This window comes from Centruroides sculpturatus, unplaced genomic scaffold (genome assembly GCF_000671375.1).
Source record: "Centruroides sculpturatus isolate CEXI.00-Female unplaced genomic scaffold, Cexi_2.0 scaffold594, whole genome shotgun sequence".
Classification (NCBI taxonomy): Eukaryota; Metazoa; Arthropoda; class Arachnida; order Scorpiones; family Buthidae; genus Centruroides; species Centruroides sculpturatus.
Genome location: NW_019384999.1, coordinates 58,562 through 73,316, shown reverse-complemented (window position 1 = coordinate 73,316; position 14,755 = coordinate 58,562). Strand labels below are relative to the sequence as shown.

Here is a 14,755-nt window from a genome sequence, read left to right as displayed (position 1 = left end):
AAGTATTTTATCTGGGTTGTTTGAATCTCACTTGTGTATTGTCAGGCGTAAAGATTAATAGTAATAGGAAAAGCAAAGCTTTTGAATTAAATTTCAAATTGAAATTCTAAATCATATGGGAGCCCATTAATTCATTCTCATGCCTATATACACCTCGTTTTATATGCAAGATTGTATTATATGCGAGTAAATACGATTTTATAGGATTGTTTTTGTAATTGTGAGAAAAGTTAAAAAGTTAGCTTTTTTTGTTCAGATATATCTACTTATTTTAGTAAAGTAATAAACTGTATTAAAAATGCAAATAATTAAACATTTGTATTTTGCTAAGCTTGCCAGAATTTGCTAATTTTTTTTTTATTTTAATTTTTCAAAAATGTTGAACAGTGCTGGAGAGTTGACATTTTATCTGACTCCAGTTCCTTAGTATTAATATATACAGGGTGTACATAAAAGAATATAGCAATTTTAAAGGTGTTTAATTGCACTTTAAAATTAACAAGGAATAACAAACCAAATGTGAAAAGAAAGAGTAACATCTCCAGTTTATCTTATAAGTGTTCAATGTGAGCTCCGTTTGTCATGCGACACACATCTAACCTGTAGGCTAATTTCTTCCATACCTTAACTAACATTTCTTGAGTGATGGTAGCAACAGCTGCTTCAATCCTGTGTCTCAACTCAGGCAGGTTAGTAGGCAGTGGGGGCACATAGACTCTGTCCTTTACAAAATCCCAAAGAAAAAATCGCAGAGGGTGAGATCAGGTGATCTTGGAGGCCACATAAGATAAGCCCTGTCATTGGGTCCATAGTGACCAATCCAGTGGTCAGTGACAATATACAACTAAAACTGTTTTTTTAGCTCTTTCCTTCTAGCCTATAATAAACTTTGTATACGTAATGTAAGTGATACTATAATAAATTCAAACTACTATATTCTTTTATGTACATCCTGTATTATTCATCACCAACATATTTATTAGGCTGCTTTACTAATTAACAAGGCATTGGAGGTCTAATAATAGAGCATTGTAGCTATGGTTTTTTACTTTATTAAATGACAAAAAAAGTACAAAAAGTTTTAATGCCTCATATATAGAAATAACCTAATCAAGTTTCAAAATTTTAAGTTTATTCAGTCCTGAGATATACTGTATATACTCAAATAATAGTTGATCCCATGTAAAAGTTAACCCCATATTTTTGGCCAAAAAATCTGGAATTTTTAATAGACTCCATGTAAAAGTCAACCCTAGTATTTCACTGATAACACGTCAACATTTGCCAGAATATTTTTCATTGAGAACAAATATGAAAATTAAATATAAAAATTCATGTAATTCTAGTTTCATATTTTAAAAAAACTTACAGAAAATGGACTTTTCTGTAAGTTTTTTTTCTGCAACTTTTACCATCACACCTGAAATATGGAAATTGATTAGAATTTAAATTTATTTTTAAAGTCGTACTTTGATCCCCTTGGCATGATAAATTACTACATTGCTTCCTAGCTGAAAGAATACCCTGTGTTATTAAAAAATGAATAGCTGCATCTTGTAAAGAAATCACTTGATTATTTTATTTTAACATTGATAAAAAAAAAGTTTTAAAAGTTTGCTTTTCTATAGAAAATGGGGTCCCTAAGTTGAGGACCATTTTCTATAGGAGTGCTGAATCTGTAATATTACTGTAATTCATTGTGGTTTTGTATAAAGATCAGTTGGGCTTTCTGCTGCTGATTCAGTATTTTGGATTCTAGCTTGAATTTCAGCCCTTCAAAAGTAGTGTCCATGTAATAGTTGACCCCATAAATTTGATCTTAAAAAATGATCTAAAAAATTTGACCTTTACATGAGTGTATACAGTAATGCAAAATAGACATAATCCTCACACACTCACTGGAGATTTTTAAATTTTGGGCTCATGAAGTATGAAAATGTCAAAAAATTCAGAGGGTGTTAAAATTTGACTGATTACCATACTTTCTTCAAGTTATGTTATATAATAACTGGGAAAGTAAAAATAATTATGAAATAGTTAGTTGAGGAGTCAGATTTGGCAAATATTTTTGTCAACACGGACTCTAACATCAACTTCTCAGCCCTGATTTTGAATTATTATGCCAGTCATCAGTTGTTTGTTAATTTATTACATTTCTATAAATTACAAACTAGTTTTTTTTACTTATTAACTTAACAGAATATTTCATGTGATATTAATTTGGCAATGATGATAAACATGAATGTTGTCAATGCCAAATTAATGTGATAGGATATATGAATAGGATAAATGAAATTATTGAATTTCTAATGAATTTAACAATTATTTTTTAATTTTAATATTTTCTTATTTTAACATGATTTTTTTAAGCAATTGTTTTAGATAAATAAATTTTTTTGACAGAAAAATTAATTTTAAATTTTTTATATGGCCAGTCATTATATGAAACAGATATTTGATGCTGTACGTTATTGCCATGACAACGACATTATACATAGAGATATTAAACCTCATTGTATATTATTATCAACAAAAGAAAACTCTGCTCCTGTAAAGCTAGGTGGATTTGGTGCTGCTATTCAGTTAACAAGTGAATATGTTACGGATGGAGGTAATTTGATGATAAATAGAATAAGTTGTCATTTTTAACTTTTAAATTCAAAATACTAAGATTTTACATTAAATGATAGATACTAATGAATTATGGTTGTGTTAAATGAAAAAACAAAAATATAATTGAAATAGCAGAAAAATCAAAATTTTTGCTATGTAATATATGAACCATTATAAAATGAATGTGGTATAAGTCCATTTATTCATACATTGAGATACTTAAGGGTTTGCATTTGAATCAACTGAAAAATATTGGCAAATATTAATAAATTCAGGTAGTGTTTTTAAAACTATAAATTGTTAAAACTGTTTAAACTAAATTGTATAAACTGTTGAATTTTATTATGTAATAATAATAATTAATAAAATTGTTAGAGAAAATAAACAATTTTTTTTTGTGTACAGTACAAGTGGACTTATACCACTTTTAATAATAACAAATTATGAAAAATTTAACAACAAGAGTTTTGGGTTACAATTTGAAAAGATTGTAGACCTATAAATTCCAACTGTTGTTATCCTGTTTGTCTGTCCTTCCTTAATCTTGAGAATGGAGTTAGAAGATAGCTGAGACTAGATATGGAAAACTTAGAGACAGGAGGCCCTGATTAACTATACACAACTTTCAGTTTTCAGTGCAAACTGAAAGTTGTGTTATTTCAATTCAAAAAGTTTCCTTGTAAGGTGTTACATAGATGATGGGTACAACTATATTGTTAACAGGATAAGTATGATGTACAGAGGCAAGCCACTACTAATTTGAGATGGAAAGCATATATTTTAAATCAAACTAAGAATGTGATTTTTAGTTTGATTTAAAATTGGCATTGTGATGATGTCATGATAAATAATTGCTCGTTTTAATGTAAAAGTGAGACATCATAAATGAAAGTGGTATAAGTCCATTTTTGGGAAAAAATAAGCTAGTGATACTTTTAGTGAAACAGATGTCCTTTTTTTATATACATTTAATAACAGTCAATTGTGAATAAGTCCATTTGTAATTATCAACAATAATAATTATTATTTTGAATGGACTTATTCCATTTTCAAAAACATTCTTTTGATAACATTTGACAGTTAATGTTCTTTTGATTAATTTATGAGGATATTGTACATCATTGACTGTGTTAAATCTATATATATATATAAGCCATTGTTGCATCTGTAATGGTATCCATTGCCTAAAACACCCACTAGGGGTGCCCTAGTGATGATTTTAAATTAACAATAAATTATTTTTATTTATAATAGGAATTTATTATTGATATGAATTTATTATTTATACCACGGAATGGTATAAATAATTATTATATGCCTTGCCTTGCCTTATTATATGCCTTGATTAATCTTGCGCCGCACATTTATAACATCCCGTGACTCAGCGAATGTCACACATTGACTCACAGGAAATTTGTTGAAAAATGGCAGATACATTTAAAATCGAGATTTATAAGCGAAGGTAAATAAACAAATTAAACTATTTTAAAATATTTATAGAATGTTTAATAGGTAGAAATCAAGATTTGTATGATGCGATTGGGACTTTAACAGAGCTGTAGAGCATATTGATAGGAACAAAAAAGTCAAAGGAACCGTGCCTCATGGGAATTTGTAAAGAACTCCCACTAGGGGGCATCCCAGGCTACTAGTATATATATATAAAAGGAGGACATCTGTCTCACTAAAATTATCACTAACTTATTTTTCCCAAAAATGAACTTATGAGCTCTTCTGAACATAAGTGGCATATGTTTAATAATAATAAATTTTAAATATTTTCGGATTATTTATAGAAAATTGTAAAATATAATTTTTTAAAAGAATTGTTATTTTGTAAGAAAATTAAATTTATAATAAGACATTTTAGTTTACCTTGTTAAATTAAATATTGCATTTTTGATAAAATATATATGACTATATATACATAATTGTTTCATTTTATGGTCATAACATAAATTTCAAAAATTTGGAAATAAACATGCAGAAATACAAGAAAAGATTTGATATAGTAGAATCTCATCTTAATGGATGTGGAACAACAGATTTTTCAGAGTAATTGATTTTTTATAACTATCTCCTCCTCAAATTATTGGAGTGATTAGTTAAAATTAAAACAAAACCTTCAATAACCAGTAACAGAACTTTAACGACAAATTCTGAATGTTTTCAGCCTTCACCAAGGCCTGCTTTAGGTTTTTTTTAATGAAACAGAATTCCAGTTTGGAATTTTGTTTCATTATTTGTAACAGATTTTTTTCTAGGTCCTGCCAAATTAATGTAATTTTATTTCCTTTTAATGGATCTGTAACTCTAAATAATGAATTTTTTCTAACTCCATCTATTGTAAACTTTGTGTTTTTCGATGTTTACTTAGTACTTGGGTGTTTCTGGGAATTTGTAGAGTTTGATGATGCATTTGTTATATCTAAGATATATGCAATTGAATAATTTATGAAGAGAGTCAGCACTCTGATATGATTGAGGAGGATCCGCCTAGTTGAAAATTATGATGCTGGTCCAAGTGCATCAAAACAAAACCAAGATGGATGAATTCAAACAAATCATGAAGTCAAGTGAAGTGCTAATGAGCAAATCTAATTTGCCTCTCTTTGTACTTAGAGTATGTATAGTTTCCGTCAGCCCTATGTCATACACATATGGCATAATATATGATCTCGTAACGTGTGTTTCTATAGAATAAAGAATAGCAGTTTCAGGATACTGAATAATTTCAAGTACTGGTATTTCTTACATGTAGGATGTTCAAAAAATGGAAATTTTTTTGAATAACAGATAAAATAACTGTTGTTCAAAAAATTTTCATTTCTATTTTTGGTTGTCAGGAAATTCATTGTTTGCAATATTCTTGGAACAACAAATTATTTTCAGCAACCCAAGCAATCTGTTTATATGAGATTCTTCTGTTTATAGTATGCTTGTTATAAGATACAATATTCTGTAAGATACAAATTTTTTGATGTAAACTTTTATTTATAGAATACATGATTGATAAAAGATATGACTCATTACAAGGTATATATATTTTGTCAAGGTATGATTTCTACTCATTGCTGAATTGATTTGGGCACTTAATATATAGTTCTTGTGTAACAAATGCTCAAACAAATGAAATTATTAAATAATGCTGTCTTTGTTATTGTCAAACAGTAGTGCATGTATTGCAGCTAAACATGAGATATATGTGGTAAATTCAATTTTATTTTTGTTTATATATGAAGCATTGCTTTAACACCTTAAGTTTCCAGCAATTTTTGATATTAATGTAATTAAACATAAAAAATACTTAAAACTGAAAAAAAACGAAAGAAATGCGTTAATTTTGAAGAAAAAGCTTCAAACTTTTATTTTCCTTTGTCTCGCCTTTCTGTGAAATTTGACACCTATGAGTCATTATTTACACAGCTGGATGACCTTGAACACAGCTGGAGTTGGATTTCCCGGGACATTCTCATAGAAGTCTCGGGAGGACAAGGGTTTAAAGTAGGGTGACTTCTAGCTGGCCGTATATTTTTAAATATTTTTAAAAAATTCAAATTTTAATTGCAATTTCCGACCCCCCAACTTAATTAAACATGTATATAATAAAATCTATTAATTAAAAAAATTAAAAAACTATTGGAGGTGGTTTTTGACATCAGAAAGCAGCTTTAAATAACTTTACCGAAGGAAAATCCGTGCGCTACAACTTAGGAACCATGAAATAAATTTGATAAAAAACTCCCATTAAAAAACAATTAAGCCTTAATCGAGCCTTATCAAAGGCTCATTAATTAATTAATTAATTAAAATGAAAATGCTACCCAAGCAATCTGTTTATCAACTAAAAATGATGGAAGTAAAGCTAAGTGTTTATTTATGACTCAAATGTGAGTTCGAAGTCCAATATATTTGCAAAACACGGTTTCAAAAACAACATGAAAATGCTAATCCATGACAACATTTTATAAGTAATTGACCTTGGTGAAAGGTAAATGAGTAGTGATTTGGAATATATGCAGGTTGTTCAGTGAAAAAGTGAATAAACTACACTATTAAAAATGATTGCCATTACATCATATGCTATTGTTTTTATTCTGTAAATGTTTTCTTCAGATATTAAGAATTCAGAAAAGAATAAATTTGTTTCAAATGCTTTTACTGATTTTCTGCTAGTAGTTATATTTCTGATTAAAGTTGATTTTAATAATTAACACACACAAATACACACTGAATAAACTAGTTTATTTAATTTTGAAATAACTGATAGATTGACTTGTTAAATATTTATCAGTGTCAAAACTATACTTTTCTCACAACTATGTTTCATTTTTTATTTTATAGATTTCATTTTTTGTTTGTACTGTCTTAATTAGTTTTCATTAATAAATTTTTTAATATTAATATCTCATAATTATTATTTTATTGATTTTATTTTAACTACATTTTAGTTATATGTTAATTTTAGTTAATTTTTTATAAATTTCATTTTAATCTGAAATTTTGGTCTTTATGATTTTTTTATTTTTATGTTCACATTTGTTTTTATTCTTTTCCATAGAAGAGACATACTCATTGAAATTAAGCTCAGCTGTAAAATTTTATTTGAAATGTGATGAGAAGGGTAAGAAATAAGTTTTAACTTACATAATTATGAACATTTTATATTAATTTTTATATCCTAGAAATTTATTATTAAAATGGATATATTTAAAAATAATTATTTAATAGCATATATAATATTTTATACATACAGGTAGCCCTCGGTTTATGCCGCAGTTCTGTTCCTACAAAAGCCGGCGCAAATCAAATCGGCATAAAACAAACCCATATTTACACTGAGGTATAGTGTTAGGTTCCACATAAGTGAAAAATACACAAATAATTTTGTTTATTAATACAATATAATACAAAGTACAAATAAATTTAATTTTTAAAATGTATTTTATCATAAAATAAAGTTAAATGTTTTTATTAAAAATTTTAGTTTCGGATCTCTTACATTTTTCGGAAAAAGTGTCCATCTTTAATTGTTTACATTTTTGTTTTCTTTCATTGAGAATTTCAGAATATGGTCGAATGGATGCGACGATACTCCTTTTTACATTCGCACTTCGCTCCCAATCATTGTCTAACTCACAAAGTTCAACTGTCAAACTTTCCATAGTTGAAAGGATACGTTAACCCGACGTAGAGCTACGGACGAGCGGAGACACTGATTGGTCGACCACCGGTCGCCGTAGCGCATATGTAAGGTCAGTTTGAGCGGGAAAATTAAGGAGAGATAGATATCGTCTGGCCAACGAGAAGTAGATTTGTCTCACTAACGATAGTTTGTGATCGCCGGAAGTGCTACTGCGTCGTAAGGTGTTTTCCTGAACAAACTGATACGGGATAAATTCAATGGCGCTATGGATTCGGACGCCATTTATTGGACTATTAAGTTTGATAACTTGACTCGTGGGTACCTAAACGTTTAGTATTTTAATATTAATTTAATGCAAATGTATACATACCCAATAATATTAAACAGAAAAAATAAATATATTCAATAAAAATCTTTGTTTTAACGAATGTACAATGTTGCGGCTCGGTAAATACATCAACACTGAAATGAAAATCAGTCTGGCATAGGGTAAATCGGGGAATTACACAGCAAAATCGCGAATTGTGCAGCGGCGTAAATTCAACCGGCGTAAACCGAGGGCTACCTGTATATTTAAAATATTTTAAATATATGCATAAAGTATCATTAGATTGCATAAAATATTATTAGATACATTTTTTTTAAATATCATTAGAAGAATTTTTTTTTTTTATAGAAATTCTGAAATATCCCATTTTACAATTATAAATGTCATTTGCTGCTCTGCTGTGATTTCTGAAGTCCTGCCTTTTTTGATTTGCTTTTTTAGGCTTAAACATGTATAACAAAGTGAAGTTCATGGTATCTGGCTTTCATAATTAGAAAATGAAAAAATATCAGCTTTGTACAAAGGAGTAAATTTAAGAGCTATTGGTAAAAAAATTAATTATTCCTTGAGCATAATTGAAAATTTTCTTTCAATCCTGTTGGTTATGGCAATAAAATAGCCATTGGCAGAAAATGATTTCTTACTAAGTACGAGGAATGCCTACACACAAGGCATTAATGGATAATGAAAGCCTCAACAAAATTAAAATCAGTTTAAATGTATCCAAAACAAATGTGTGGTGTGTACTAAAGCATAATAAAAATGTTGTCTACTCAGAAGTAAAAATCACTCCTCTCCTGAATAAAATGGATAAAGATATTTGACTGGAATTTGCCATAAACAAAATGGATTGTGACTGAAAATAGGAACTTTTCTATTTATTTTTGTGCATATTTTGCTTCTTCATTTGATGGGACTATACTAAATCTATAATACTCTGCAGGTGATCTTTCCAGATGAGAATAAATTTAACTTTGATGGTGCTGATGCTTTTTCTGGATACCAGCATGATCTGAGAAAAGAACCATGCTATTTTTCTAAGCATAATGTTGGCAATATCATGGTATGAGCACTTTTCAGCTGGAAAGACAATCATCTCCAGTTTGTTTCTTCAAAAATGAACAGTTTTAAATACATTAAGGCCATGGTTCCCAATTAGAGGTATGCGTACCCCCAGGGGTATGCAAAATTGCATGAAGGGGTACACGCGGCAATCTAAAATCAGTCGATTTTAAATTTAAATGTATGAGATGAAGCAATCAAAAAAATAATGGGTGGACCATCAAAAGTTCAGTACAGTGGAACCCTGGTTAACGAACTTAATCCGTTCCGCGACTCCGTTCGTTAACCGAAGCAATTTTTCCCATAGAAATTAATGCAAATGCAATTAATCCGTTCTAGTCTCCGAAATTTTTGCGATTTTATTTGTAATATACAGTAATTTTCTTTGATGAAAATGTAGGAAAACGTAGTATCTATCATTACAGCAACAAACATGTAAACTTTGTTTAATAAAATATACTGTACATACCTTCGTTTGTTGTAGTTGGTGGCAGAAAAGTGGAGATATACGAACCTTAATGCTTAGAAGGGGAATCCCCTCCAAAAAAAATAACGGGTAGCACTTCATCGGAAGATTCTTCGAGTCGAAGTCTCTTTCGGTAAAAAAAAAATCACCAATGGCTAAGTGGTCTTCGTACCTTGAACACGGGGAGTTCGTTCACGGGTTCGCACCTTGCTCAGATGGGCTGACCATATGGAGTTTTCCGGGTTTTCTCCACGTCTGTAACGCCTAAATAGGGGCCAGTTTTCCTTAAAAACACCTCCCAAAAGGCATTCCCCCTAGGCAGATCGCCCAAGTGTTGCGTTGCCATAACTTAACAAACAAACAAACTCTTTCCGTAAGGAACAAGAAATTGATCTAAAGTTGATTGTCTTATTCTTTTAATCAAAATTTTTCTAAAATGCGATAGCGCGTTGTCGTTTTCTATTGCCACTATGACTTTTTTCTTTCTTGGATGCCATATTGATTAAATATATAAATCACAAAACTGAAAAAAGAAGTATAGTACAAACACTCGGAAAAGCAATGCTTAACTCGCGCGTGCCTAACACCAACTAAAATTTGACACAAAATACCGTTACGTTCGTTATCCGAATTTTGTTCGTTATCCGAGACAAAATTTTTGCAAAATAAAAGTTCGTTAACCGATTTGGTCGTTAACCAGGACGTTCGTTAACCGGGGTTCCACTGTAATTTAAAACATGACGTCGAATGCACAAATTTGTTTATTTATAACTAAAAATATTTTTGAAATTTCATGAAAAAAATGCATTTGTGACAATACCTAAGTGAAATTCTTACCAAGGCTGTGGAGTTGCGTAAAAATCTACTGACTTCGACTTTCCTTATCATCCGACTCTGACTCCGGCTAAAACACCAAAACTCCATGACTCCGACTCCACAGCCCTGATTCTTACGCAAGAAACAAAAATTGTAGAATTAACACAAATTGTGTTAGTTTTACAATATTTGTTTCTTGTCAGCGAAGCGGCAATAAAATATTTACTACCATTTTGCACAACATACCTCTGCGAGAACGGTTTTTTGGCCATGACAAACATGAAAACTAAACATCATCACTGACTTCGACTCGAAGATGACTCGAGACTGAAGCTGACCAAAAAGCAACCAGATTTTACAAAGTTGTGCAAAGAAAATTGTGTACATTTGTCACATTAAAATTAAATAACCTTATGTTATTTTTATTATTATTAGAATTGTATTTTAAAGGTAATAAATGTAAAAAAAACTTATTTTATTTATCACTAGCTGTCTACCCACAGCTTTGCCTGCATTACATTGAATTTTCTCGTGTGAGTAAGATATTTTCTTGCAGTAAAATGTAGCCCATGTCCATCTCTAATATGTAAGCTATCTCTGTGCCAAATTTTATTAAAACCTGTTCAGTGGTTTAGATGTGAAAAGGTGACAGACAGACAAAATTACCTTCAAATTTATAATATTAGTATAGATTAATATGAATTTCTGCTATAAGGGGTACGCAAGTTTGAGCTCTTTCTTGAAGTGGTATGCAGGAAAAACTAATTGGGAACCACTGCATTAAGTTATTGGATATCAGTGTCTTTCCATATGTTTGTCACTTTCTCAGAAAAAAGTTACTTATCAACAAAATAATGCAAGTATCAATGTTAGTAGAAAAAGCAAGGGATGATTCTGAGTATAATGGAATGGAACTTTTGGAATGGTCAACTTATTTTCCTGATTAAAATCTAGTGGAAAACCTTTTGGAGTATACTTGTTAGATTGATGATTTTCTGCATAAATAGTTCTAAGTCCTTAAATGAACTGAGAGAGCCATTGAATCAGCAGGGACATGCATTGATGTTAATGTTTTTCCAAAATTTACTTAATTTTATGCAAAATAGAATATTTAAAGTTATTAACTATTCTCTCTGCAAAAGTTAAGAAGGCCGTACCAGAGGCTTAGCCTTAGAAGAGAAGTGAGAAGAGGATAAGAGAGGGGGAAGGGGAAGATGGGGTAAGTATGATAGGAAAGTGTGAAGAAGAGATTTGTGAGCATCCAGCACCCTGCTCCATTTATTGGAACCCAAATAAATGTAATACAAAATGTAGGTACATGCCTGAAGAAAAACAATGAAACTGTTCCAATTTGTAGAGTACAACAGACCACGGACAAAGCAAAGACCACAGAAGACAACTTGCGACTTAGCGGATACAAATGTATATGACAGTTTGGAACGAACAAAACATAACATAACATGAATCTCAGCTTGGGGGGGGACCCTGAAGACTTAGTATTAGTTATACTAGTCCAGGGGAACAAAAGAGGGACAAGTGGCCTGAACCACTAGGCTAGCGCATATAAAAGAAAGAAAGTTAACCGAACAACCTTGTCAGGCAATCTAGGCTGGTTGCATTGCTGAGACAGGTTGTGATGAGCACAAAGACAAAGGTAAAATATTTGCCGGTTAGTCTGTTGTCACTGGAGAAGGGAGCCCATCTTGGCTTGCGGTGGTCCCTGAGTTAAAGTTGGGAAAAGTGTTCCCTGTTTTGAGAATGAATGTCTTGAAGGCAGTTGTAATGTTGTTAGTAAGGAAGTCCTGATTTCGACAGGGCCAGTGGAACCCCTGAGAATACATTACATGCTTGAGCTGCTTGCGATGAGTGACGTGTTTAACACACAACAGGTAAACAAAATGTGTTCTGGAGTGACGTGTTTAACAGGTAAACAAAATGTGTTCTGGAGTGACGTGTTTAACAGGTAAACAAAATGTGTTCTGGAGTTTCATCTTCCTGGCATTCGTTATTAACTATTCAGGAGATCCAACAAAATATTAATATATCTAAAATTTTTCTTCTCAAATGTTTAAAAGCTTGTTAATGGGTGTTTTTAACATGAGCTTATAATTATGAAACAGGTGTTTTTGTTTAAAAATTTTCTAAATATAAATATTAGAGAGGTTGAGGCGCACGTTTTAAACGTGTAAACGTGTACGTGTGACGTTCGGCGCCGCTTTCCCGTAAGCCTAAAAGTTTGACAATGGTGTTTGGATAGTCGGTGGAATCACGCTCGACATTCCAAACACCATCGTCAAACTTTTAGGCTTACGGGAAAGCGGCGCCGAACGTCACACGTACACGTTTACACGTTTAAAACGTGCGCCTCAACCTCTCTATTTTCAAATTACTTTTGTGTGTGTATTATCATAAGAACAGCTATTTGTTAAATTACATTGCTAAAACTTGAGTCAAAAAATCCTGTGTGCACTTATAATTATGAAATGATCTGCATAATGATATAATGCATATGATCAATATGTGTTTTTGCATATTGTTTTTCATCCAAGTTGATATATTAATTCTAATGTTGAGTCAAAACTGACATGTAAAATCTTTACACTGGTATTGATTTTATTTGTATTGTTTTAATGCATTTCACTTTCAGTTGAATTTTAAGCAAAATAACATTATATCTAAAATAAAATATTTGGTGGTTTTATTGATATAATATATATATATACCAATATATATACCAATATATATATATATATTGGTTGTTCAATAAGTTTTGTCATTCAATAAGAAAAACATGATTTTATGGTTTGAAATACATTTTATTATTCAATATAATTTCCCTGAACTTCAATACACTTGTTCCAGTGATCTTCTAATTTATGGATTCCATCCCTGAAGTGAGAATCCGGAAGACTGTCAAAATACACTTCCATGGCTGCTATTACCTCTTAATTTGATGAAAATTGTTTCCCAGAAATGAATTTTTTTTGAGATGTGAGAACAGCCAGAAGTCAGAGGAAGCTAAATCTGGCAAATAGGGTGGATGTTACAACAATTTGTACTTTAATTCACTGATTTTTGCGATGGTTTTTTGAGCTGTGTGAGAGGGTTCGTTGTCTTGATAAAAAATGATGTTTTTCTTCTGTAAACCAGATCTTTTCTCACGAATGTTTACATCCAGCTGGTCCAAAAGGTTACAGTAATAATCTGAGTTTATTGTTTTACCAGTTTGGAGGTAATCCACAAACAAAATTCCTTTTGCATCTCAAAAAAACTGATGCTAACACCTTCTTGGCTGATTTCAGCATCCTAACTTGCTTTGGATCTGAAGTACTGGGTTCACACCACTCCTTAGCCTCTTGTTTTGATTCAGGATCATGGTGGTAGACCCAAGTCTCATCCATAGTGATGAAATGATGCACAAAATCCTTTTTATCCTTTCTAAAATGCTCCAAATGTTGAAAAAGTCGCATTCGAATGTGTTTTTGTTCCATTGTTAGCGAATGCAGCACCCATTGTGCACACAGTTTTCTGTAACCCAAAACTTCAGCCAAAATATTCTCACACTGCCTAATGAGATCCCTAGGGCTTCTACTAAATCTCTCTAGGTTACAATTTTTGTGATAACTCAGGATGTATTTTCTTCGTAATTGAAGTTTAAACTATTTACAAAAATTAAATATTTTTGTAAATAGTTTTTTTTACCTTTGTTTAAGAAGTGTTCTTCAAAGCAATTTAAAACAAAGTTAAAAAAAACTATTTACAAAAATATTTAATTTTTGTAAATAGTTTAAACTTCAATTATGAAGAAAATACATCCTGAGTTATCACAAAAATTGTAACTATATGCAAATAATGTAAATATCTCATAACTACCACTAGAGGGTCAGAAGCAGTTTAAAAGTGGATAAAAAATAATATGGTGAGAAGAATTCTTTGTGTTTTTAATGTAAAAGTGTCGGAACCTACAAAAAAAGGCTGTCACTTGATCTTTTTTAACATTGTGGAGTTTTCTACCAATTTTTTTACCTTTGTTTAAGAAGTGTTCTTCAAAGCAATTTAAAACTGTTACTCTCTCGGTTAATCGATGATCTTCCAAAACCATATGCTGTATTTTTGCTACTATTTCTGGTGTTGATGCACTTTTTGGACGTCCTTCACATGGATCGTCTTCAAGACTTGTACGACCACGTTTAAATTTAGCAACCCATCTTTCTACTGTTCTAATTGAAGGTGAAGAGTCCTTATACACTTTTAACAATCATTCATGAATTTGTTTTGGTACTACATCTTCCAAAAATAAGAATTTTATCACTGCACGATATTC

General features: G+C 30.9%; 1 protein-coding gene across 3 annotated transcripts in view; it reads left to right on the top strand.

The window, feature by feature from the left end:
- The window catches only part of LOC111633175 (peripheral plasma membrane protein CASK-like), a 61,294-nt gene that overhangs the window by 24,545 nt on the left and 21,994 nt on the right, over positions 1-14,755 (top strand). For 2 of the 3 annotated variants that reach the window (XM_023377697.1, XM_023377696.1), the window contains exons 5-6: positions 2,436-2,611; positions 7,175-7,237. In XM_023377697.1, coding sequence (XP_023233465.1) covers positions 2,436-2,611; positions 7,175-7,237 — 239 coding nt within the window. The remainder of the gene's footprint in view (positions 1-2,435; positions 2,612-7,174; positions 7,238-14,755) is intronic. The other variant, XM_023377698.1, reaches the window with a different exon arrangement.